Raw genomic sequence first — 26,675 nt, 5'->3', positions numbered from 1 at the left:
GCGTCTTACTTTTTATAAGGACAATATAACTCTGGAAAAGTTTTTTTGTTTTATTTAGAATTTTGTCAGAAAAGTTCAGGATATTTACGACCCACCGTTAAAAAAAAAACTAAAAATAGATCGGGAAAATTTAAGAATAAAAAATTTTAAACCTAAATAAAGCAGTCCTTATTGTTGATGAAACAACTAGGTTTTTTCAACTACATATTTATGTATATTCATTTTTAAAACCTCGTAACCATTACACTACGCCTATTGACACCAAGTAAAGTATTGATTAATTGATTTCCGAAGACATTTGATATTTATTGCTTTTATTAAGTATTATAATTATTTACAATAGCAATGCAAAGGATATATTTAATTTTATAAATACAATTACATCTATAACATAATGCATACATTTAATACATATCAGTAATATTTTTTAACTATATCTGTATATAATAAAAATATTATAAAATTGTTTTCTGTTCGACAGACTATTTTTTATATTCATCATATTACCAATTTTCTACACATCAACAGCAAAGTCAAGGAGAGTTGGATTGTATATGTATTTGGCTCTTTAACCCTCCGAAAAAGATGAAAGGCTGCTACGTGTAGATTCCGTAAAATGATCTCGCTGCAAAACATCAGATGGCATTGTTACAACAAGTGTTCCACCATACAATGACTCCATTTCTTCCATTTGCTTAATAAAGGACTCTTCCAAGCGCTAAATCAATAATTATTTGTAGAAAAAATAAGTAAATTAATTGTAACACAAACTTTTCTTATTGTATTAACAAATGTTATTAATTAAAATATGGTTATTTATTACATACACCCATAACATGAAATTATATACATATACATACCTACATACAAAAGTCTTTGTTATAGTACAGTTATTGATAAAAATTAAAATGTTTTATTGCAGTTTAGAAGGCTTATATAATACGAATATAACTGTAAACAAACCGCTACCCAAAGTGAAACACAGGCTTAGATTATAAATGTTTTCTAAAAATAATGCTGTTTTTACGCGTCATAAAAAAGTGTACAATGGAAGCTTTGCTCTTTCGTTCTTTGAATGTATAGGGGAAATGCTTAAGTTTATTTGAAAGACGGTACTTAGGCAAGCAACCGAATGGAGTAATTATGTTATTTTGCAGCTTTATTCGGATTTTGGTAAAAATAAGTTCATATATATAAAATTTAAATAATGTATATATAGACTCCCCCGTACCGTGAAATATCGTTTCCAATTTAAATAAAAAAATCAATATTTACGCGAAATGTGACGAATTGTCAGAAAGAGTTAGTGAACAATTAAAAACTATTGACAAATTGTGTATGACATCATACGGTTGGGAATAATCGTTAACCAGGACTACTACTTACTAACGCTAAAGAACTGCAAAAATCAAGAGTACCGAAACCCAATTCCCTGAAAATTGTTGTGGAATTATCGAAAAATATAACAGTTATACCAGAGAATCTAGTGGATATGAGTTCAATTCAAAGACCACTTTAATAAACACTCTACATACCAGAAAGCCTCTTAAGAAACCTTACTTTCATATGAAAAATTAATCAACAAAACTTTATAAATTTTACAAAAGTGGGTCAAAACTCTTATCATTACTTCGGGATATATATTTTATTAAAGAGAAAAGTAATAGAAAAAAATTTTGGACCATTTACGGTTTTAACAATAATTATACTGCAACACAAGTTTTTATGCAAATAAAATAGCCGTATACTTTCTTTTGACGCTCGCTGTATATGTATGTATGTATGTACATACATATGTATGTATATGCCGTTGGATGTACTTGTCAAAATTTTGAATTGAAATTAAAATAATGAAAATGAACATTATTATTTAAAATGAGGACATTAAAATATTTCATAATACATATTGAGGTATCTCCTGTTTAGTTAGAGCATTAAAAACTAATGTAATATTAATTAATAGGATTTCACAAGCAAAATGAGTTAGCTTTTAAGTTTTAAATTAACACAAATTCGGACTGAGAAAATATAAAACACGCATGCAATAATAATAATAATAATAATAATAATAATAATAATAATAATAATAATAATAATAATAATAATAATAATCCAATAAACCAAAGTACGATATGATAGCGAAAACGGTATTACTTTTTTAGGGCTATTAGATATCATATTTTAGTATTGAAAACGATATTATTACAATATCGTATTTAAATTATGTGACTCTATATTCAAAAAGTGCTAACTCAATCTTGGGGCAAAGTGAGTTTTTTATTGGCAAAGAATTCCATTTTTTTGTTAATATGCTATCTCAAAGTTAATTATTTATTAAAGAATATAAGAGCCAACTTCCATATAAATTTTACAAAATTTTATAAACATAAAATTTATGTTAACAGGATGAACATGCTGAACACACAACTGGTAAAGATTTAGAAATTGAGTGTAAAGTTTTAAGATATGACCATTTTTAAACGTGTATACATATAATTCTAGTTTAAAAGCCTTATTAATTTCGAATAATTTGGCAAGGATATTTGTTGTACTAATGTAAATTTTTGTACATAACCACAACCTTATTTATAATAGAATACATAATATACTACGCTACAGTCTATTTAATAAAAATAAGTACAAAAACTAAATTTTTTCAACGATTTAAACAATATTTTACGTTTGGTCTTATAATTGTTTCGTTCCGATATAAACTTTAAGTACCGTTATTTTTAATGTGGAATAACGGGACCTATTTTTTTATACTACAAAAATGTTCATTAGTACAATAAATATCCTTGCCAAATTATTCGATAATTGCACCAATAATTCCAAAATCATTTTGATCTTATAAATAAGAATTTTACATTAGCGTGTCATTGGAGGGATGTTGTACATTTTTGAAAACTTGAACTTCATCAAATCTTATTTTAGAAGCAGTAAAAATCCGATATTTGAATGTCAAAAATAAACCACATTCTTTCAATAAGACGCTTATGTAAATTTCATTGGTTTACACTAAAATTTTATGTACTTCGAATATGTTATTTGTAGCGACTTTTCAAACGATTTCAATTACCAAAACCTCGTTTTCAATTATTTTACTTATTGAAGTTTAACCTATAACAAAAATTTTATATTCAATTTTTACATATTTCTTATTGATTTCATACACAAAGAAATTTTTTATTGTTGTTGTTTAAAATGTGTTTGAGCTTACAAATTCATAACTCAAATACAAAATAAATTGTACAATTTTAAAATGTTTGATTAATCGTTTTATTGCAAATATTTTGAAATATGTTTTTTCTGCGTAACTCATAATTCTGTTAATTATAATACTATCCCTTCAACAATCAGCAGATCTAAAGTGTATGTAATATAAATAAGTTTTATATAAATCCCACCCCAAACTTTATAAGGATCGGTCCATATTTGACCGTCATATAACACCTGCTTTTTATTTTTATCTATAAATTGCTTAAACATTTAAAGGTCGACCATGTCCGACAGAACTATATATTTGTCACATACTTCCCAGAGTGACTTATGAGGGATATATTCTAAACCGTAAGTTTGTAATTCTGGAATAAATTGTCAATAATATTCCCAAATAATTTTCTTTTTTCATTTTTTTGGACAAATTTCCAAAAATAAAAAGAACTGGTAAATAGTGGGTTAAGGAATTCCTAAATTTTATATTATTGAATTTTTTTTAAATTTAATTAACCAATTTTGCATCAAAAAATAATTTATATTCGTAATAAATTTAAAAAATTGCAAATATGAGTACAATAATCAATACTTAAAAAATCAAATTTTTCGTTTTCATAGCGAGATATACTAACAGCATTTCTTTTTAGAAAACAAAACATTTTTTTCGCGAAAAAAATTTGCAAAAAAATGTTCGCTTGGAAAAAGTTTTATTTGAAAGGCCTTTGAAATCCCATTTATTTGATATACATATTACATATATACAAAACTTAGTATCTGAGATGACCCATTAACAAAATGTTCGTAGTTTTTCTGCAATTAAAGGATTCATTTTGTTAATTTTCATAAGAACAAACATGGGTGATGCTGTATATGTAATCTGCTCGTCGAGTACTACTTTTGTAGCTTAGGAAATATTCACATCTATAATAAATTAAGAGCGTTTCATTCATAATTTTTTTCCTCCCTGACTGTAACAAAAAATAAAAACAAAACAACAAACACATATTTCGTGTCAAGTGACCCAACTTTTAAAATCGATGTCTTCCGATTTGGATGATGTTTTTTGAGTTAAAATATTTTTTGATAGATATCCCACTCGCATCCCACTAAGTAACTACAAAGCTCTTAAAAGAAATTGTCTAAGCTTTCTATTGAACAAAAAAAAAAGAGCAACTAAACCGTCCATTTTGAAAAAATGAAGTGCCAAATATTGAAAAAAAATCTTATTCTTGAGTTCAAAAATATTTTTCTTTTTGATAGATATCCCACTCGCATCCCATTAAGCGACTTTAAAGCCCTTAAAGAAAAATGTATAAGCTTTCTTTTGAGCAAAAAAGGGAGTATTTTGAAAAAAATTATTTAAAAAAAAAATATAAAAAAAAAAATTAAAAAACTTTTTTGAAGCAGTGAAGAAATAGCTATCGAAACTCATTCGGAAAATTTTTGATAGGACCAATAGGTGAAATGTTACACTCATTTGAATAAAACCCTGTTTGACCAAAATGTCCAACTTTGACCCCGGCAGTTCTTGACGGACAGTGCTGAAAATTTGTGTTTAAAAAAAATATAATATCGACTTTAAATTGACTGGCCATGATTTTTAAAACTATTTTTAGAACCAAAATCCTAAGAACTTCAGTTATTTTTAAGCCAATCCGAACTATAGCATGACTTGGCGCGATAAAATTAGTTTCTATAGAAAGCAATATCTGTTATCGCTAAGGCTGCAGCTCCACAAATTGAAGTGGTTGGGTTATCATTTCCATCGTTGGTTGTTAGACTGATTAAAAGGATTCTCAATGAAGTGGATGTGTATAAGTACATTTCACTTTTGAACTTTAAAATTGTATCCATATTTTTTATTATTTGTTTACATTCTTTGTTTCCAGTCTTTCAAAATAACTACAGGTGATACAATATCGATAACTTTTTGACAACTAACGAATGTTGCCGTTCATAATACTAATTTTTATGTTAGTTGCGTTGATTGCTGGCAATTCAACTGAAGTTTGGTTGGTATCCATAATCGATCCAGCAAACACAACGTACTCAAAGGAAACACAATCTGTACGTTGTTGTTTCCTTGCGTTTTCATGCAAAAAATTCAAATTTTTTGATGAAATTTCCAGAGGTTATCTCGGATATATGTTCATATTTCCATTTTGGACCGATTTTGATAATTTTAAATAGGAAACTTCTCGAAAGCTTGTCTGATAGAAATATTGTAGATTTAGATCCCTAAGATATCTGGGGTCTTCAGAAAATTTATTTTAACAGACATATAGGCGGGCATGGCTTAGTCGACTGCGCCACCTATAAGGATCCAGAATATATATACATTATAGGTTTGGAAAATTATATTATAGAAATTACAAAAGGAATGACAAACCTATGTACTAAGGTGAAGGGTATAAAAAATATGGCAACAAATTTTTTATATTCCCAGCTAAAAACGATCATATATAATTATATATGGATCATATATTTTTTTTTTTTTTTTTTTCATTTTAGTTATTATTTATTGAATCTTTCTTACATAGAAATTTACAATAAGTATTGAAATCTTAACCTAAACTATAACTAACGTCGTTATTGCCACTGCAATTTCAACAAAAGTTCTCGATAATTTGATTATCTGGCAAAATCCAATGTTTCCGTTCTTCTCAGTCGTCTGTGACCCTCAAATGACAGCAACTCCCTGGCAAGGGGATTTGGGTGATCCATTAGTTTCGACAGGTAGGTTAAACAAGAGAGTTTGATCTCCTCGCGTATTATGGGGACATTGAGATCCCTATGAATATTACTATTGCGAATGTACCACGGGGCACCTGTTATTGACCTTAACAGTGCTGACTGCTTTCTTTGTAATTTTTCAACATTTGATGAGGAGGCTGTTCCCCACAGTTGAATGCCGTATAGCCATATCGGTTTTATAACTGTTTTGTACAAAAGCACTTTGTACTCCAAGTCTAGAGCAGACCGTGGTCCAATTAGCCAGTACAATTGAGCTGACTTTAATTTTATTTGTGTAACCTTGGCTTCAATGTGGTGAGTCCATGTTAAGCGGCGATCAAGGTGGATACCAAGATATCTCACATGGCTTTGTTCAGGAATTTTTATATTGTTTATCTGCACGGGAGGACAATTTTCCCTTCTTAAAGTAAATGTAACGTGAGTACATTTTGTAGCATTGACTTTTATTTTCCATTTGTCCAGCCATTTTTCCAATTCGCCGATGTGAAACTGGAGTTGTTCAGAAGCTATTGAAGGGTTTGCATGCATGCTTACAAAAGCGGTATCATCCGCAAATGTAGATGTGTGAGTCAGTGCGCTCGTTGGCATATCTGCAGTATATAAAATATATAGGAGCGGACCTAGAATACTCCCCTGGGGTACTCCAGCAGATATTTTTCGACGTGAAGAGATCACATCTTTAGATCTGATTTGAAAAGATCTTTCATATATGTAATTTTTAAGCAGTTTGTGAACATTCGCAGGTAGTAATGTGATAATTTTGTGTATTAGTCCATCGTGCCAGACTTTATCAAAAGCTTGAGAAATATCTATGAATAATGCAGAGCAATATTGCTTGCTCTCGAAGGCCTTTCGAATAAGAGTTGTTATTCGATGTACCTGTTCGATAGTGCTGTGCTTTCTTCTGAAACCAAACTGATGGCCAGGAATAATGCAATTATCGTTAAAGTGTACTAAAAGGCTTTCAAGCAATAACTTTTCAAAAAGTTTTGAGAATAAAGACAACAGGCTAATGGGACGGTATGATGTCACTTGAGTGACATCTTTCCCCGGTTTTGGTATCATAACAATCTCGGATACTTTCCATGAGTTAGGGAAGTATCCAATACGTAGCATCGAGTTAAAGATGAACAAAATAATTCTCAGTGCTGAATTGGGCAGGTTACTTATCATCGTGGTAGTAATTTTATCTATACCAGGTGATTTTCCTGCCTTTAGACCTTTGATTGTCATCTTCACGGTAGAGAACCGGAATTTTATTGGGTGTGGAACCACATTATTTATAATGTTAGCACTAATAGAAGAATCTGTATCATTTTGAGTAAACACATTCTCCAAGTGATTGGCGAATGCTTCAATTTTTTCTGACGTATTTCTTGCCCATTGACCATTCTGAAGGCGTATAGGTGACTCATATGCAATAGGGCACTGCATATTTTTAACAGCTTTCCAGAGACTATATTCTGTTTTCTTAGTAGGGTCTAAGTTTTTGAGATAATTTCTCAGATTAGATTCCTTATTATCCTTTAAAGCGATGCGAAGTCTTCTTTGGCACTGATTAAGTTTAACCTTTATGTTTGGAGATCGTGATTGTTGCCATTGACGTCTGAGTGTTCTCTTTTCTTTAATAAGAGACTCAATGTTCCTAGGACATTTCGATTTTTTGAAGTCTCCCAAGGTGACTGGGGGTGTAGACACTTTGACAGCATCTTGTAAGATATCCGTAAATATATCGACAGCGAATTGTATTTCATGGTCATTCTTCAATGAAATGTTTTGTGGCAGGTGTGAGCTAACATACATTTTATACTTTAACCAGTTCGTTTTCTTGTTAGGGAAACAAGAACAATAGTTTTCCAATTTATTTGGGGTTTCTAATAACGTTAAAATTGTAGGCGAGTGGTCTGACGAGAGGTCCAATGAAGGGATCACTGAAATAAATTCTCGTTTTATATTTTTGATTACAGCAAAGTCAATTAGATCGGGAATCTTATTGAGGTCTGTAGGCCAATAGGTAGGTTGGCCACTAGATATGGCATCTAGTCTGTTGTACGATATTGCTTCTAGCAATTGTCTGCCTTTGGGAGTAATGAGGCGAGAGCCCCAAAATGTATGTTTTGCATTATAATCACCAGCTGCTATGAATCTTGGGCCAAGAGTTTTAAAGTATTCGAGAAACTGCTCTCGATTAACATTATACCTAGGAGGACAATATATTGAAGATATTGTAACTCGACTATCAGGTATATTTATAGAGGTGGCCTGGATATGGTCCTTTTTGTATTCTGGCATTGGGAAATGTCTAATATTTTTTCTCACTAAAATGGCTGTTCCACCACAGGCTCTGCCACTTGGATGTTTTGTATCGTAAGTGTAGTATCCATTAATTCTGAAACAATTCTTTAGGGTAAAGTGTGTTTCAGAGACGAGTAGTACGTCAATTTCCTGAAGTAGCAGGAATTGTTCTACTTCATTCTTGTGTTGGCTAAGGCCGTTAGCATTCCAAAAACAAATTCTTAGAGAATTCATTTTTTATTTAGCAGGATCTGCATGAGCATGCTTTGATTCTGCATTAATTGTTGAAACATATTTTGCATATTTGCCATGAAACTGTTCATGGTTTGAATTAGATTCTCAATAGAGCTTTGAGAATTTGTTTCGGGTGCAGGCACACCCTCTTTTAATGCATGTGCATATGAAAATAATGGGGCATTATTTTCATTGTTTGATTGCAAATTCTCATTATTCTTATTTGTAAGACTTCTATATTGGGCACTAGAAGTTTGATTTGCATTCATTTGGGTAACGGAACCCTCTTTTGTCGTATGGGCATACGATTTATTCTGATTGCTTTTATTTGTGATACTTCTATATTGAGCACTAGAAGTATTAGGAAGGCTTGGGAAGTTAGAAGCTTTATATTGAGCATATAAAGGTCTTCTGGCCTTGTTTGATTGTTGGATGTGTAGATATACTGGACATCCGCGATAGTTAGCAGTGTGATTTTGACCACAGTTACTGCATTTTCTTTTATTGTTATCTGTTTTTGGGTAAGGACAATCTTGACTCTTATGGATGTCTCCGCATCTCACACAAACAGATGGTAATTTGCAGAAAGTTCTGGTGTGACCGAACTCTTGGCAATTTAGGCATTGAGGAGGACCTCTGCGCTTAATGGGTTCCTCTACAGTTATTTTGCGATTGAGAAGATATCTTAAACTGTATATTGGATGAGTATCACCCTTTTTTTTCAATTGTGAAGAGTTAAAAGTAATTTCAACTCTAAACATTGGTTGGGGAATTTTGTCCTTGTTAAATATATTGTGAATGGACTTCACTTCATAACCTTCAGACTCTAGCGCCTTTTTAATGTCATCAGTTGGTACAGAGCTGTCTACACCTTTGATAACTACTGTCAAACCCTTTGCACTTTTTAGTTGATACGTGTAATAATTTCTTTTCTCAGAATCAAAACTATCAACTATTGTTCTAAAAGACTTTTCTGAATAAGTCTGTATTTTTGTTTCCTGAATATTTCCTTTCCGTAGAGAGACTACATGGAAATTTTCTTTGCCTACAAGTTGGGACAACTTATTTACCAATAGATTGGTGGTAGGTTCGCGCAAATAGAGGGGAGGTGGCTTTTGGTCTTTTAAAGTCATAGATGGTACTTTTTCACTTTCTTGGTTATCAAGCAGTGCAAAACGATTTTGACTTACGGAATTTGTTTTCGCTTGTTTTGGATTTGGTTCCAATTTTGAAGTCCTAGGGCTGGACTTACGTTTTGCATATGTGACATAACGGTCCATTCCCGTTTGGATCTTTTGCGTTTTATGCGAGCTCAATAAATTTGGAGTATTTTTTGGTATGGCACCAGTATTCTTTGACATTGGGCTTGAGTGACCCTCCTTATCATTAATGGTTTTCACAGTGTTAATATTGTTATTGGTACTATTTGTGATATTGTTCACATTAGCATTACTATTTACATCAACCATTGAATCAGTTGTTTGATTATCTATTTTTTCTTTTGCTTTGTCTTCCACACAATTGTCTTGTTTTGGCGCACTTGAGAGAGGAGATCTCTCGTTTGTTGTTGTTTTTGAATCTGTTGTTTGTTTATTTATTTTTTCTTTTGCGCTATTATCTACACAATTGTTCTGTTTTGGCGCACTTGAGAGAGGAGATCTCTCGTTTGTTGTTGTTCTTACACTTAAATAGTTTTTATGATTTTTTGGATCATAATTATTGTTGTTGTTGCATGGAGAGCTCATAACAAAGTATGCATTTTTTCCATTGCTACTGAGCCTCCTTTCACTTGTTGGAGAGTTAGAGAAACTCATGCACAATAACACACACTACACTCTATTTAAGGTTTTGTTGTTATTTTTTCTTTTTGTATACTTTTTGCTTTTTTTATAAATTGTTTTGTTAATAATTGCATTAACAAAAACGACAATTTATTTAATTTAAATGTATTTTTAATATTAAAAATAAATAAGTATGTATTTAATTAGCGTCCATTCGCTGTTACTTATCTTTTTTTATATTTTTATTAAGAATTTATATTCACAATGTTATTTTCCTGTGAGAGCGATTTAAAACACGTCTATTGTAGTTATAACAAAATATTATATATGGATCATATATGAATCATATATGGACCATATAGTATATTTATGCGATTTATGATCATGTCATATATGGATACATATATGGAATCATATGTGAAAAAATTTTCCATATGTATATGGTTAAGTATGGAAATATATGAACATATATGGAAATATATGAAAATATATGGAGATTATGCCCAATTCCGCCAATTTTCGGATATGAACATATATGAAAATATATGCTTCATATATGAATCCATATATGATTTTAGCTGGGTGGAGAATTTTTTTTTTAATTGAAATAATATTTCTAATTATAAATACATTTTACCGAAATTTTAATAGAAAAATCTACTAAAAGTAGATTTACCCCCAATTTTCACCATTTTAGCAAAGTCTTTCGAAGTCTCCTGTCCAATCACAAAGGCAAAAAAAAGCTTCCCTCCATGATGGAATTCGGAGCTATCCAGGCTACGTAAGGAAACACGTAGGGCTGTTAACACATGCTACAACAATAAATCGTGGCAACCATACCGCGACAAGCTAAAAGTCTATAAGAAGGCTATAGCACTCGCGAAAAGAACCTCATGGAGAAGTTTCTGCGAATCTATAGATAACACAAAGGACTCTGCTAGACTTAGCAAAATTCTTGCTAAGGGCCAATCTAACCCAACCTATATTAAGAGGAAGGACCACACTTGATCAGAATCTTCGGCAGAATCTCTTGACATCCTACTAAATACTCACTTCCCTGGCTGCAAAGATGCTGTCAAGGAAATCTTCATTGACAGTAGGACTCTAACGGGAATCAATAACAATATCATTTCCTGTGATAGAATCTCATGGGCGATCGATAGTTTTTCCCCTTTCAAATCTCCAGGGCCTGATGGTATTTTGTCAAGGATGTTACAAAGTGCAAAAGAATATATCATCCTCTGGCTTCATAGAATATACACGCTCAGCCTCTCTCTCAACCATGTTCCGGTAAACTGGAGAAAGGTTACGGTCGTTTTTATTCCCAAAGCTGTCAAAAGGAGTCATGAAAATTCGAAGGACTTTCGTCCAATTAGTCTTTCATCTTTTCAACTCAAAACGCTGGAAAGACTCATCGACTCACATATTAGGCAACGACAAGAGAGCTCATCACGGCTTTCAACCAGTCAACATGCTTACATTAAAGGACGATCTACTGAGGCAGCTCTACATGAGGTTGTAAGAGTCATAGAAAGATCCCTCGAATTCAAACAATACACTATGGGAGCCTTCTTAGACATAGAAGATGCCTTCAATAACGTAAATACTTCTGCAATTTAACAAGCTCTTGCAAATCTGGATGTTGAAGAGTATATCAGCAACTGGTTGGTAACTATGTTTTATCTAGAATAATTACTGCAAGTCTTGGTAATAGCGTTAAGTCCAAACAAGTGGAACGAGGCACACCACAGGGCGGCGTATTCTCTCCACTACTTTGGCTTATCGTTGTTAACTCGATTCTTATGGAACGGGACAACAGAGGGATAAAGGTTGTTGCTTATGCAGACGACGTTGTGATACTGATATCAGGAATATTCCCAGGCGTGATTAGCGATATTATGTCTGGAGTAAATCCAAGCAAGACAGAACTGGTACTATTCACAACAAATATTAAGATTCCAAGCTTCAACCTGCACGGTTAAAAAATCGCGAAATCCCCTTATCAAACCATGCCAAATATCTAGAAACTATTCTAGACTCCAAATTATCATGGAAACTCAACATCCAGCACAGAGTCCAGAAGGCAACGGTCGCCTAATATAATGAAATGGGTACTTAGTCCCAACATAGTTAAATGGATGTACACGGCTATATTACGTCCTATTCTTACATACGGATCTCTTGAATGGTGGACTTCAACTAAGAAGAAGTTTCTTGTAGATCAGCTATACAAAGTTCAGAGATCAGCAAGTATTGGGATAACAGGTGCTATAAGAACTAGTCCATCAGAAGCTTTGAACACTATATTGCACATCCTACCTATAGATCTGCATATAATGGCCATATCTGCTTGCAGCGCAGTAAGGCTTAACTCATCCGGAAGTTGGAGATCAAGAAGATATGGACACGCTAAGATTTTAAGCTTGTTACCTTCAATCTTGAACCAACCATCCGACTATATTACCCCACACACGGACTTTGATAGAGTCTTCAAAGTCAGAGTTCCTTCCAGGAGCGAGTGGTGCAGAGGTAATCTACCGAGCGAATATACCACCAGAATCTTTACAGATGGTTCTAAAATGAACTGCGGTGTTGGTTCTGGTGTCTTCTTCTAAGAAGCTGATGTAAGTCTATCCCACCGTCTTCCCAACAACTGTAGTGTCTTCCAGGCTGAAATATTTGCAATAATGTCAGCCTGTAGGGTATTACTTGACCTCAATATTCGCGGAAACATAGGAATCTTTGTCGATAGTCAAGCGCCTCGATAGTCAAGCACTTCTCTCAATAAACTCTTATACTACTACTTCCCTATTAGTTAGGCAATGCAAAAAGGATCTATCAATGCTGGGTCGCCTGTCTGAAATTACCTTTGTTTGGGTCCCTGCGCGTAGGGACTACTACGGTAATGAACAGGCAGATGAGCTTGCCTGAATGGGATCTGCTCTTGACATTTCCGACGCCGTTTCAGTAGCAACTCCGTTAAGTTTTATCAAGAGCAATATCTTAAGATTCTTTCTTCAAAAAGCTGAAAATAGGTGGAATAATCTGGACACATGTAAAGTGGCCAAGTTATTGTAGCCCTCCTTCAATGAGAAACGCACAAGACACCTTATAAACCGAAGTAGGCGGGACATATCGAGACTGATAGCAGTAATAACAGCACACTGGGTAATAGGCAGACACGCAAGTCGGCATGGTCTCCCTTACAATGATCATTGTCGCAGTTGCAAATACAGGGAAAAGGAAGAAACGGTCTTCCATCTCCCCTGCGAATGCCCTGCTCTGGCCGTAAAGAGAAACCGCTTCCTTGGCAATCACTTCATATCTAACCTTGGTGAGATATCTGAGTTTAGGCTGGATCTAATACTACAAATACAACATCTGACGAGTGGAGTGGTCCGGTCAAAACGGAGTCTCTTCGATTCTACTTGACTTCGACTGGTAGTTTTTGAATTTTCTATAAAATTAAACCTAGAATCATAAAAATAAACATGTAGAGCCCGGAGTAAATTATAATCTATAAAAGGGGACTTTTTATTTCTGGTACTTTTTCGTTCTTTAACTGGTACTTTTTGAATTTTCTATAATATTCAACTTAAGGGTGATGGCAATGATCAAACAAATTTACACACACAGAAATTTTTTTGATTGTGTTAGTGAAAAAAACTCACACGCACTGGCAGTGATCAAACAAATTTACACACACAGGAATTTGTTTGATTGTGTTAGTGAAAAAAACTTACACGCACTGGTTTGATGAAAATCAAAACACTTGATTTTCAACTGAAATTGAAGCAGAAGAAGTATACATTGAAGAAGAAGAAGCATAAATTAATTTTTATTTAGTTTTTGGTGAGACAACATCACATTTTTTGCCGCAAGGTAAATGAAATATGGATGAAAAAAATCATATTCGAATTTATTTACAGGCCCAGTACCAAATTTTACTTGAATATACAAAGAAAAATACCCAGTTTTTTAATAAAACAATTTTTCATTAATAAGAAATAATTTAAAAAAATAAATAATTGTTTTTTATAACAAAAATTACATTTATAATAATGATAAAAATTGTATGTGTAACAATATAGACACATAACGCAAACAATTTTTTCATAATTTTTTTTTTTTTTTATCGCTATGCGGTAAAAAAATGATGTTGCCGTCGCAAAATCTAAATAAAAATGAAATTTATGCTTCTTCTTCATCAATGATTAAGATTTGAAAATATTACTGGAATGGAAATAATGCAATATAGCTCGAAGACAACTAATGATACACAAAAATATTATTCCACTAAAATGTAGGAAATTCAATTCTCTATAGAAATTATTAAAAGTCGTACGACGCATATTAAGTAAGATATTTGCAAAAAACTTATTTTTATAACATTTGACCTTCACTATCTCGCTTAGCGCACACGATATTTTCGATGACTTTTAATCTGTTACTAACTATGCTAAGCAGAATTTTGAAGAATCGATGAAACTAAATTAAAATTCCTTGTACTTTGTTAATCTTTTAAAATAAATAAATGTTTTAATACATTTCGGTTTAATTTACCAAAACACATGAAAATGTGTTCAAAATGCTTTGAAACTTTCTAAGATAAAGAAATTTTTGTATTTAATTTATATGAGAGGGGCCACGCTGCCTAATGCTAGTCCGCCCACTTTTTGTTCTCAATAATCATATTGACACTAAAGTCAAAATTTGAGGACTCTAACTGTTATATTATCTCAAATATACGGATTTAATATTTTCTTAATATGGGCGTGGCTCCTCGCCCACTTGAAATTTCAAAATAAAAATTAGTCTACAACCTACAACCGTTTAGTAGTCTATAAAGTTGAAACATACAATTAAACACACATTCATTTTTATATACAGTGGTGGAAACTACTTTATATTGTTGTGAAAACAAAATTCTCTCAAAAACTACCCGTTAGAATTTGATGATTAGTATCTTAAATAAAAGGTATTTAACTCTTCTCTCATGATATATTATTTATAGATTTTCTTGCCGTATCGTATTTTATTGGTATTCAAAAAATTTCGCATTGGAAGAAATAATAGAAACGGTTCATAGTATTGCATAGGTGACATAAGGTAACATATTTTAATCGGAGTTTTCGTATTTTATTTTGAAAATTTTTATAATAAATGATGTTTTCAATATAGAAATATACTTTTTACTTTGTTTTTTTTATGATAACGATAATTTTTTCACCGTTTAATTCACCACATGGTTCCGTACAGCTGATTCAGATTAAATGAACAGGTAGTGAATGAAGTTACTTACATTGTTAAATTTTATATAAAATTGGTATTTGTGAAGATTTCTAGCATTTAAATGTTACTTAAATTTCGGAGTATCTTGACAAACTGGTAAAATAATATTAAATTATGTAATATTTAACACAAAAAATGCAAAAAATTTTAAAAATCTTCTTGATTTTTAGGTAGGCTATAGTTTGGGAATTAAAAGTAAGTTTCGTTAATATATATATATATATATATTAAAACGTCGAAAACAATATTTCTTTGCATTTTTTTACAAAATAAACGTATAAGACTTAAGAAAATGTAAAAAATAAAAACACGTATTCTGTTTTCCCCATTTTTAAAATTTCAATTTTATTTTTTTGGGTTAGATCGTATTGTCTACACTGTTATTAATTCCTATACACTTATCTACCTATTAACCAAAAGGAATTAAAAATTTTTTTAAACTTTTAGAACTTGTTGTGTTAAATTTAACTTATCTTTAAATTATTTTCCTGTTTGTCAAAATACTTCGATATTTAAGTCACTCTTTGCAAAAATTTAAATATTGTTCGAAATTTGGGTCCAAAATCGGTGGATTACCAAAATTTGGTCCAAAATCGGTGTATTACCATTATCGTTTTCGGCTTTAAATCTTTAATTTTATATAAAATTCAACAATGTAAAGTAATTTGTTTTATTATCTGTTTATTTTATTTAAGAAATTTTGAATGTGGGACAACTGAATCAGCTGTCAGGTCATGCGGTATATTAAACGGCAATAAACAAAGTAAAAAACATATTTTTATATTAACAACTTCATTAATAATTAAAATTTTCAAAATAAAATACAAAAAATCCGTTTAAAAAATCTTACCTTATGTCACCTAAATCTTACCTTATGCAATACTATGAATCGTTTCTGTTATTTTTTTCCAATGCCAAATTTTTTGAATACCAATAAAATATTTTCTACAAATTGGTTAGTTTGAAAAGAGGATGTATAAACATCAAATCCGAAGAAATATACCTAGGCCTCTATAGGGCCTGTTGTGCGCTCTTTTACCCTGCCTCAGGCGAGAGTCCAACACATCGATAAAAAAGAAGCCAAACATTTGTGAAATCATGCTCGATAAACACAGAAATATCTATTACGGGGTGTTTAAAAAAGCAGCTCAGATGGTCTTCATATTTCTGAACCGATTTGGCACTATGGAAAATAGCTCTTTAGTGGTGTTCAAACAATAATGACAATTTTGTACCACTAGAGGCAAATTTACAAAACTGTACAGAACTATCCCTGCAAATTTTATGAAACAGTATAGATCTAATTATGAAAATAGAAAAAAAAAGTTTGATACACACATATGTACTTTGTTTTTGTAACAGACTTAACCATAAACATTTTAACAAAAGATTTGAGAAGTTGTATTGGATCTTGTGTCATTTAAGTCTTTCAAAATCATTGCTTTAGAGTATTAAATTATAGGGAGAACTGGCTAAAATTTTCCATTTGTTTTAATTCGGATTTTAAAGTATTTAAACCATTTACCGATTTATAGCCTTTTTAAAGTTCGATTTAGCTTCATTTGTAGCTACTGGCAGCTATGCATTCTTAACCAAAATTTTGAAAATAGATTTTTTTATTTTGATTATAGTTTAAACTAAAATACATATCGTTCATTTACTGCAAGACTGGTATAATCAAAAATGCTTTAAATGTTTGATGGCATTTTAATATTTCTACTTTTAAACAAATTAGACATGAACCTAATGATATACGTTAGACATTAACTTAATGATATACGACTGAAGCTATACATTCAATGGGGAAAAACTGCGTTTTTAGTTTTTCATTTTGTGATCCTGTGTCCCTTTTAAAGAAGTACATTTTTTCAAAAAATATTTTAAAATACTTCTACTGATCAAACAATGCCAAATTTGGCTAAAATTTTCCATTTGTTTTAATTCGGATTTTAAAGTATTTAAACCATTTACCGATTTATAGCCTTTTTAAAGTTCGATTTAGCTTCATTTGTAGCTACTGGCAGCTATGCATTCTTAACCAAAATTTTGAAAATAGATTTTTTTATTTTGATTATAGTTTAAACTAAAATACATATCGTTCATTTACTGCAAGACTGGTATAATCAAAAATGCTTTAAATGTTTTATGGCATTTTAATATTTCTACTTTTAAACAAATTAGACATGAACCTAATGATATACGTTAGACATTAACTTAATGATATACGACTGAAGCTATACATTCAATGGGGAAAAACTGCGTTTTTAGTTTTTCATTTTGTGATCCTGTGTCCCTTTTAAAGAAGTACATTTTTTCAAAAAATATTTTAAAATACTTCTACTGATCAAACAATGCCAAATTTGATGTCAAAAAAACAAGAAGAGTTGGAAATATTTTGTATTATCTTTATTTTATACAGTGAAAATAATCCATGCTTAATTTTACGAAAAAAAATTTCGTAAAATAGTATTTATTAAAACCCTTTTCTATTTTTACGAAAGTACGAAAACCTTTCTTAATATGTTTTTCCTAAATTTGTGCGAAATTAAACATAATGATATTAATTATATTATCATTAAATAAAACTACACAATTTTTATAAAATTTATGGAAAAATATAATATAATTCACGAACTATTTTCATAAAAAAAGAAAAATTCGTGTGGATGATAATTTGTTAACTAAAATTAGAAAAAATATTTTAAAATAAACAAAAATGTTCGCATAAATTAATATTTCGTAAATTCTACCATATTTATTCAAAATCTGCATTTACAATTTATGTAAATTAATTTTTATACGATTTTTTTGCATTATACTAAACAATTTCGTTGTGCGAAACAACGAAAGATTCGTACAATGTACGACATTTTTCGTATATATTAGGGCAGTGTCACACGTTCAATATATATCGTGATATTTGCTGTATTGTGATATGTATTGAACGTGTAGCATGTAATATTGATGGATCGTATTCCATATCACAGAAAACCCCAATTTTGTGAAATCCAAAATTATTATCAATATTTATAATGGATCACGTGATAAATATTGAAGGTGTAGCATGTTTTGTGATATCAATCACGATACTTTTGTAAAATTTGGAAAAATAAATAAAATAAAACAAATAACAATGAAATATTGTTTTAAAAGTTGTTAAAAAATATAACAGAAAATTACTTTTTTCTCATGATACAACCATTTGTGTTAATTCCGGATTTTCGAGGCATTCGTTTAATCATCTGCTGACCCGTATACCATAAAATATTGCAAATACTGACGTAAAAAATATTGAACGTGTAGCATACCCGAGGTATTCATAAATCCATTAAAATAGGTCGTGATCCAAATTGATCAATATATATTGAACGTGTGCCAGTGCCCTTAGGCATGCATTATTTTCAGTGTACTGTCAGAATTATAATATGTCAAAAATGTTATTTAAAATTTTTATCCTTTATCCATTTAGATTTTCAATATTATTTTTTCTGAGAAATTTTTGAGGGGCATTTTTAACATCTTTTAATCCTAACAGAATAAAATAAAAGTAACACGAAATATTTTACAAATCTTCTTGGTCATTTGACACCAAATTTGAAATAGTATGGTAAGCGGAAGTATTTATAAATTTTTGTTTAAAATGTGCTCCTTTGAAATTTTGAAGTCCTTTTACAAGAAAACAGGATCACGAAAAAAAACAGTGAACGCAGTTTTACTTCATTTAATCACTAGTTTCAAATTTATATCATCTAGTTCGTGTCTAATTTTGGGTGTCGGAAATTCAGATATATGACGAAACAGAACGTTAAACTTTATGATGAAACAGAAATTGTATACATGATATACTAGAAAATCAATGGATTTGGACCTATAAAAAATGTCCAGTGGGGTATAAAACTATATATAAAACTATATTATATTACAACTATTATATTATTAACAAAATAATCTGGGTTTTTGGTCATTTTGTATTGATAAACAAAACTACATTACGGAACCCCACGTATTTGGGGAGTGCTGTGTGAATTTTATTTAGAATAGTATAATATTGATTCTTATTCAATAAAGCTAACACTAAGTACCATCCTAGCCACTCTAAGTATGGGGACATCACCGTATACCACTATAGAACTACTACATGATAAAATCTTGATTTTCTGGCTCATCAAATCTACTCTATGGCCCATATTTTGTTTTACTCAATTTTTTTTTTAATTTTAAGTTACATACATACACTATCGGACAAAATAAAGTGCAAAAGTGCTCATGCTATATTATTTCAGCAAAAAATATGTTAAATGATTATTGAATATGGATTTTTTTTAAATTCATTTAGTTTATATACAATGCTACAAAAATAACAATAAAACAAATTTATTCCACCTAAAATTTTTCTGTTAACATCTAAAATTAAAGTAAATTCACTTTTTTGTCGGACAAAATAAAGTGTAAATTTTATATATCATTATTTAAATTTCTTCTATATCAATTTTTTTATCTATTTTGGTTCTGATTTCAATATCTAAATCTACTTAAGCCATTTTTGTAATTTTTTTACCATTATTATTCGCAATCGCCTTCCCTTCCCCTTGCTTTCCCCCATACTATTATTTTCAAAAGAAATCCGTTTTTGTTCGCTATTTCAGCGGAACTTTTTGATCAATTGTGGTCAAAAATTAATCTATTGGATTTAGGGCGATGCTCTGAGCAGGTCATTCCAATTTTTCAGTGTTTTTTTTTTACAATAATGTTTTTAACTTTTGTCGTGTGTTTGAAGTCATCAGTACGTTGAGGCATTAAGTCTCCCGAACCCATTTTTACGGCATTTATTTCAAAATTTTTATTAAATACGCTCGTGTTTTTAAAATGTTGTATATTGAAGGGCTTAACTCACACTCATTGTCGACATTTTAAAATTTTCAGTACAAAATGGAACTCATCTTGAAAATGTGAGTATGGAAGATAAAATGTTTTTGAAGCTATAGAGTGTCCGGTAGACCAGGTTGACAAACATTTGACAGAGGACGAGGATATGCTATTCTGCTTTTCGGAGGTAGAAAGAACTTGATAACACCCAAGATAGTCGAAATTTTAGACAAGTGAAAGCTAAGTGTCAGATATTTTATCGTAAAAACAAGGGTTCCAAATATTCATTCACTTATCACTCACTCTCATGAAAAAAACAAATAAATTTTGTTATCTTCCATTCGTGTACAAAAACAAACAAAAATAAAAGTTTGCTTTATTCATGCTTGCTTGATACTATTAGCAATGTTTTTTTATTTTCGTACAATATTGAGATAACAAGAAAACTTTTTTTCATGCACATGGACATTTTTGAGAAATAAACTGTTTGTAAAAATCTCACAACTGAAAGAGCATAAAGTTTATTTTGCACTAGCATTCTAAAATGAAATGTAAGATTTGTTTATAGTTCTGTTGATAAATAAATGTAAAGATTGAGAGTGTTCGTGTTTTTGCATGTAAGAATGAAATAAGAATATGTGCAAATACTGGAAAAACAACAATTTTGTGCTTTTTTATGATGCGTTTATTTCTGTTTTTTTTTTTTTGCTCGGTCCTACTTGTTTTTTTTTCTATGTAAGTCGTGCTTATTTTTCTTTTTTTCTTGCAAAAAATATGTTTGTTTACTTAATTTTATGTGAAAAGCATACACAGAAGGATACTTCCAAATAAATTAGAGTAGGGTAAACAAGAATGTTTTGTTGTTGTGCAAACAAAAAAATTTTGATCCGCACCGAAATAGGGATGGGCATAAATCTAGCGTTCTAATCCAGCTAATTTAAAAAATTTGTTTATACCGCATGATAGTACTTTTCCTTGTGACTTCAACATAGGACAAAAAATTATCCGTTCTATTAGGGCCCGGGAGTTATGGGCCTCCAAAGTTTTGATATGTAATTTAATATATCTCGATTACTGATTAACCGATATGGTCGAATTTCGGCATTGGCATCATTGGAAAGGTCTATGAAAGAGCTTTCCAGTGATGTATAAAATGACATATACCATTGACCCATTGAGAGCCATGGTCAAATTTTATGTTTTTCATTTCGACTTTTTTTACAAAAGTACCGTTATCTCATAAATATATCGATATAAGGGTACCTCATCTCACATGAAATTTTGTACACAACATTTGGGGCTTTCCGATGATATATACGATGAAAGCTGTAACCCATAAATTGCAAGAGTTATGTAAGTTTAAAAATTAATATTTTTTGAATTTCAAACATAATTTTGTAGACAACATTTGGGTCTTTCCCATGATATATGTACGTTTGAAATTCAAAAAATATTAATTTTTAAACTTACATAACTCTTGCAATTCAAACATATATCATGGGAAAGCCCCAAATGTTGTCTACAATGGTACTTTTGTAAAAAAGTCGAAATAAAAAAACATAAAATATGACCCTGGCTCTCAATGGGTTAATGGTTATGTCATTTTATACATCAAAGGATAGCTCTTTCATAGACCTTTCCAATGATATCCATTTCGATCATATCGGTTAATCAGTAATCGAGATATATTCAATTATATATCAAAACTTTGGAGGACCATAACTCCCGGAACCTAATAGAACGAATAATTTTTTGTCCTTTGTTGAAGTCACAAGGAAAAGTACTATCATGTGGTACAACCAAATTTTTAAAATAAGCTGGATTAGAACGCTAGATTTATGCCCAATTAACTTAAAGATAACAACAAAAGAAAGACAACACAAAATAAAACATTATTAAAGTAAACCGTTATGACAAAACACAAGCACAATTTGTGCCTAACAACTAAAAAAACGAAATATTTTTCTACTACATACATACCTACTGAATGCAAAAGAATGAGAAAACTTTTTTGTTTTTTTTTTTACTTTTATAAAGTAGCAAATAACACAAACAACGCACATATGAATATAAGAAACAAACTGCAAAAAGTTCGAACACATATTATTAAAAACAAGTAAGAAACTATAGTCGGGCATGGCCGACCATATGATACCCTACACCAGTTATGAATATTAAATGTGATTTATTTTTCATAATAAAGCATTTATCTTCAATATTCCCTTGTTCCGATACATTTAAGCAATTTATGGATGAAAAACTAATTTTCTGAAAGAGGATTTATATGGGGGCTAGGGGCAAATATGGACCGAGCCCGATAACATTTTGTAAATATATTTATATTTACATAATATTTTATTGTGCTGAATTTCATTGCGATATTTGTGTTTATAAGTTAATTTGGGACATTCAAGTAATTTTCTGAAGGGGACTTTGTATGGGAGCTAGGGTCAAATGGGGCCCGATCTTTATGAAATTTGGCAGGGTCATTAAGACTTCTATAAAACTTAGTTGTGCCGTATATTATCGATATATCTGTATATTTAACATAATTATGAGCTCAGAAGCCCTTTTCGGGGGGTTCTGTTCTATGGGGGCTAGGTGAAATAATGGACCGATCTTAACCATTTTCAATGGGCTTCGTCCTTAGGTCAAATAAAACGTGCATGCCAAATTTCATCCAATTATCTTGAAAATTGCGACCTGTACCTTGCGCACAAGGTTTACATGGACAGCCAGCCAGACGGACGGACGGACGGACATAGCTTAATCGACTCAGAAAACGATTCTAAGCCGATTGGTATACTTTAAGGTGGGTCTAGGACGAATATTTTTGTATGTTACAAACATCAGCACAAATCCAATATACCCTCCCCACTAAAGTGGTGTAGGGTATAAAAATAACAACATTAATGAGTATGTACTTTAATGAGAGTGATGAGAGGGTCTCTCAAATTTATACATTTTACATTTGTTACTTCTCACAATTCATATACGCGAATATGTACATAAATAAAAAAAAAAATGTTTACATTTAAGAATGCTTAAAATGAAAACAATTCTTAGCTATTCATTTTGCAAAAGTGAGCATACAACAAAAAGTTTGAAAAGTACACTCGTGTCAGTTTATCATAAATGTTTAAATTTATGTGTTCATACATGAATTTTTCTGAACCCTGGTAAAAACAGTGGATCTGAGCTGCGATAAATTTTCCATAAATAAATCTTCAATTAAGCGAATTCGTACGCAGATAATAAAATCCAGGGCATAACCTATGTATGTATATATTTAAAGCCAAGAATAATCCATTTATTTTATCACCAGAAATAAAATAATTGGATTATCAGAGACAATTGAATAAGAATAGATTCTAATAACATTGAAGCATACATCGGTTTTTATTAAATTTATGACTGGAAAAAACGCTTATTTAAAACAGAGATGATTATTTTGAATTAATCGTACTTTTGAATGGCTAAGCAGGGAAGAAAGCCCCCTGTGGTGCTTTACATCAAAACAATTCTTTATTTACTCTTTCTTCTTCTTTTCAGATAAAATAGTATTTCTACAAAGTATTTCTATACAGAAAAAAGTGTCAGCACAAATAGTATGAACAGCTTCCATTGACGTAGTTAATAATATTTAAGAATAAGTTCCTAAAGGTTATGAATACAGCAATAAGATTTTAAGCAAGAAAATAATGTTATACAACCAAGAAAAAAATAATGGAAGTCATACTTTACTTTCACATCTAAAATGCGATCACATATTTTGCGCTTTTATAAACATAAAATTTCCTTACAATTAAAAATGAAGGAGAGGATGTAGAAAAATCGCTACAATTGTAAATAACATATCCGATGTAGTTCAAATTCACATAAGCGTGCCCTTGAAAAAATGTGATTTATTTTTGACATCCAAATATCCATATATATTTTTACTGCATAGTTGTCAAAAATGAACAACATCTCTCCAATGATGTCGATATTGAAAATTTGTTTTATTAAAACTAAGTTAGCTTGTGAACAATTGTGAGATATTTTTCCTGATCACTTTTCAAATCTAGCAAAAATTTCCAACAAATGGTAATTACTTATTAATCAAACTACTTTAACGTAAATACATATTTTTGTAACAATATACATATGTGTACGATTATAATAAGCATTTTATTTTGTATGTAAACAAGCATTTAAAAATGAAAATGAAAACTAAACGTAAAATGTGAACGAAAACAGCAAAGAAAAAAGAAGAAAAAATATAAACAACCTTAACTGAATTATTATTACAAAAATTTGAAGATTATATGTATATTTTGTTGACTACGCAGCTGATGAATCCATTCTAATATGTTCCCTTTTTTCAGATGGATTGCTGGTAATTACTCTTGGTATTGAATATTTTGGAGCCTTTTGCAACATTAATCCATCATATGAATCTTCTTCGGTATCGATGGAATTTTTATCGCATTTTGTTGATGCTCGCAGTGTCGGCTGTACTTCAGCTAGGAGCTCTGCAGCCTTTTGTCCAGCTAAACTTGTATATTTCATTTCAGAAGAACTGAAAGAGTCCAAGGCTTTTACGCGATTTTCCAATGAAGAAATTTTTTGTAGGTTATGAATTGAATGTGAATTAATCATTGTTGTGTTTCGTTCTGGTAAATAGGACGGTCGCTTAATAATAAACGATGATGAGGAATGCAACAACGAATTGGGCTGATTTCGTAATTGCACTAATTCTTCATCTGCTTTTGAAAATCGGTTAAACACAATGTCATCCCGACTTTCGGAAATTATGGCAGAAGTTGGAGAACGTGATCTAAATGTCGTTAGTGATATTGGTGGATGTCCCTTGTTTATGTTTTTAACAGCTGGGAGAGATGACGTAGTTTTTATTTCAACTATTTTATCTTTTTCTTCCCCCAAGTGTACTATTTGATCAATATCATTTGCCAATAATGGCTTAGTGAAAACAGTGGAAGTTTTTTCCAAAACGCCTTCATTACTGCTATCTGGGTATCGAGGCATTGATGAAGAACTGTTCTTTAAATTGTCAACCAACTTAACTCTGTCATGTTTAAAGGTAAACATAGGAGTTGTCGGTACACTTCGGCTTAGATCTGGTACGGAACCACGGAAATTAGAACTTATATTAGAAGAAAACAGTGATAGAGTTCTCGATCGAGCCATTTGATTAAAGTTGCCCAAAAAAGTGCCCCTGGGTACTAAACGCGGCGTTTCATTAAAAATACCAACCAAATGAGGCGGTAATTTTATTAAATTATCTACATCATCCTCAAATTTCCTCAAATTTCGATCTGACGTAATGCTGTATCGTTTTTCAAACTTGTCGTACATCATATTAACCATTTTTATAAAATTCTTTTAGACGTTAGTATTAATAAATATTTAACCAGGAAATAAGCAAGCATACAGAAGAACGACGACAGGAAACATGCATTCATGTCGACATTTATTGTTAGTAGCAGTGTTATGTAAATATTTAGCAATGTTACGTATATTTTAGATGGTAGAGAAGAATCATGTTATCCAATTATTATATAACAGACATATGGCAGCATTGGGAAAAGTTGTAGAAGAAAAAAAAGGAAACAAAATTTAAGATTGAATCCATAATAATGTGCTTTCGAACAATACAATCAATACGTATGTTAGTTAGTATTCTTAAGTACAATTTAATTAATAATTTTTTTAATATAATTTTTATAACGGATCTTTTTCTTTACCTGTTTACGCGGTACTAATTGGTCCTTCCACTCTCGAAGTTCAGTTTTTAAGCGGTCATCAATTTGGGTTAATTTAGCATGTTCATGTTCTACTAAAGCTTTCCTTTTTTCGTTTTGTAGTTGTTCAAGTTCTCTGTAACGAAAGAAAAATATTACTTTCAAGGTATATGTAGTTTCTTGTTTCAAATTAAAAAAAATTTTGTTTTTATTCCATAATATGTGTATTCCCGTACTCATCTCGTTAGCATGTTTTAAAAATAAATCGTTCCCGATCTAAAATTTCAATGTATTTTGTTGTTTTTCTGACTATTTAAACCTGCAAAAAATAGACATAATACTTGTTCTGTAAATAGAATCAGTTTCAAAACCGACAAACTTTTAAAACCGAATTTGGTGTTCTGCAAATCGAATTTTTATTTGAACGTAAAATTCAGACAAATAAAAATATTTTTAATGAAAAAGAGTTTAAAAGGGTTTTCATATAAACGAT

General features: G+C 30.9%; 1 protein-coding gene across 3 annotated transcripts in view; it reads right to left on the bottom strand.

The window, feature by feature from the left end:
* Positions 1-281: 281 nt before the first annotated feature.
* Positions 282-26,675, bottom strand: part of LOC119609823 (serine/threonine-protein kinase 10) — a 113,764-nt gene continuing 87,370 nt past the window's right edge. For 2 of the 3 annotated variants that reach the window (XM_037964782.1, XM_037964791.1), the window contains exons 10-12: positions 26,186-26,318; positions 24,709-25,820; positions 282-718 (exon numbers count right to left, since the gene is read on the bottom strand). In XM_037964782.1, the coding sequence (XP_037820710.1) occupies positions 24,762-25,820; positions 26,186-26,318 (1,192 nt within the window). In that variant the 3' untranslated portion in view covers positions 282-718; positions 24,709-24,761. The remainder of the gene's footprint in view (positions 719-24,708; positions 25,821-26,185; positions 26,319-26,675) is intronic. The other variant, XM_037964800.1, reaches the window with a different exon arrangement.

The sequence above is a fragment of the Lucilia sericata genome, unplaced genomic scaffold, assembly GCF_015586225.1.
Source record: "Lucilia sericata isolate MDLA Ls3-8-SP2 unplaced genomic scaffold, ASM1558622v1 Contig000025F_arrow, whole genome shotgun sequence".
NCBI classification, from domain to species: Eukaryota; Metazoa; Arthropoda; class Insecta; order Diptera; family Calliphoridae; genus Lucilia; species Lucilia sericata.
Note: the sequence above shows the minus strand (reverse complement) of the source record. Positions and strands in the feature narration are given on the sequence as shown.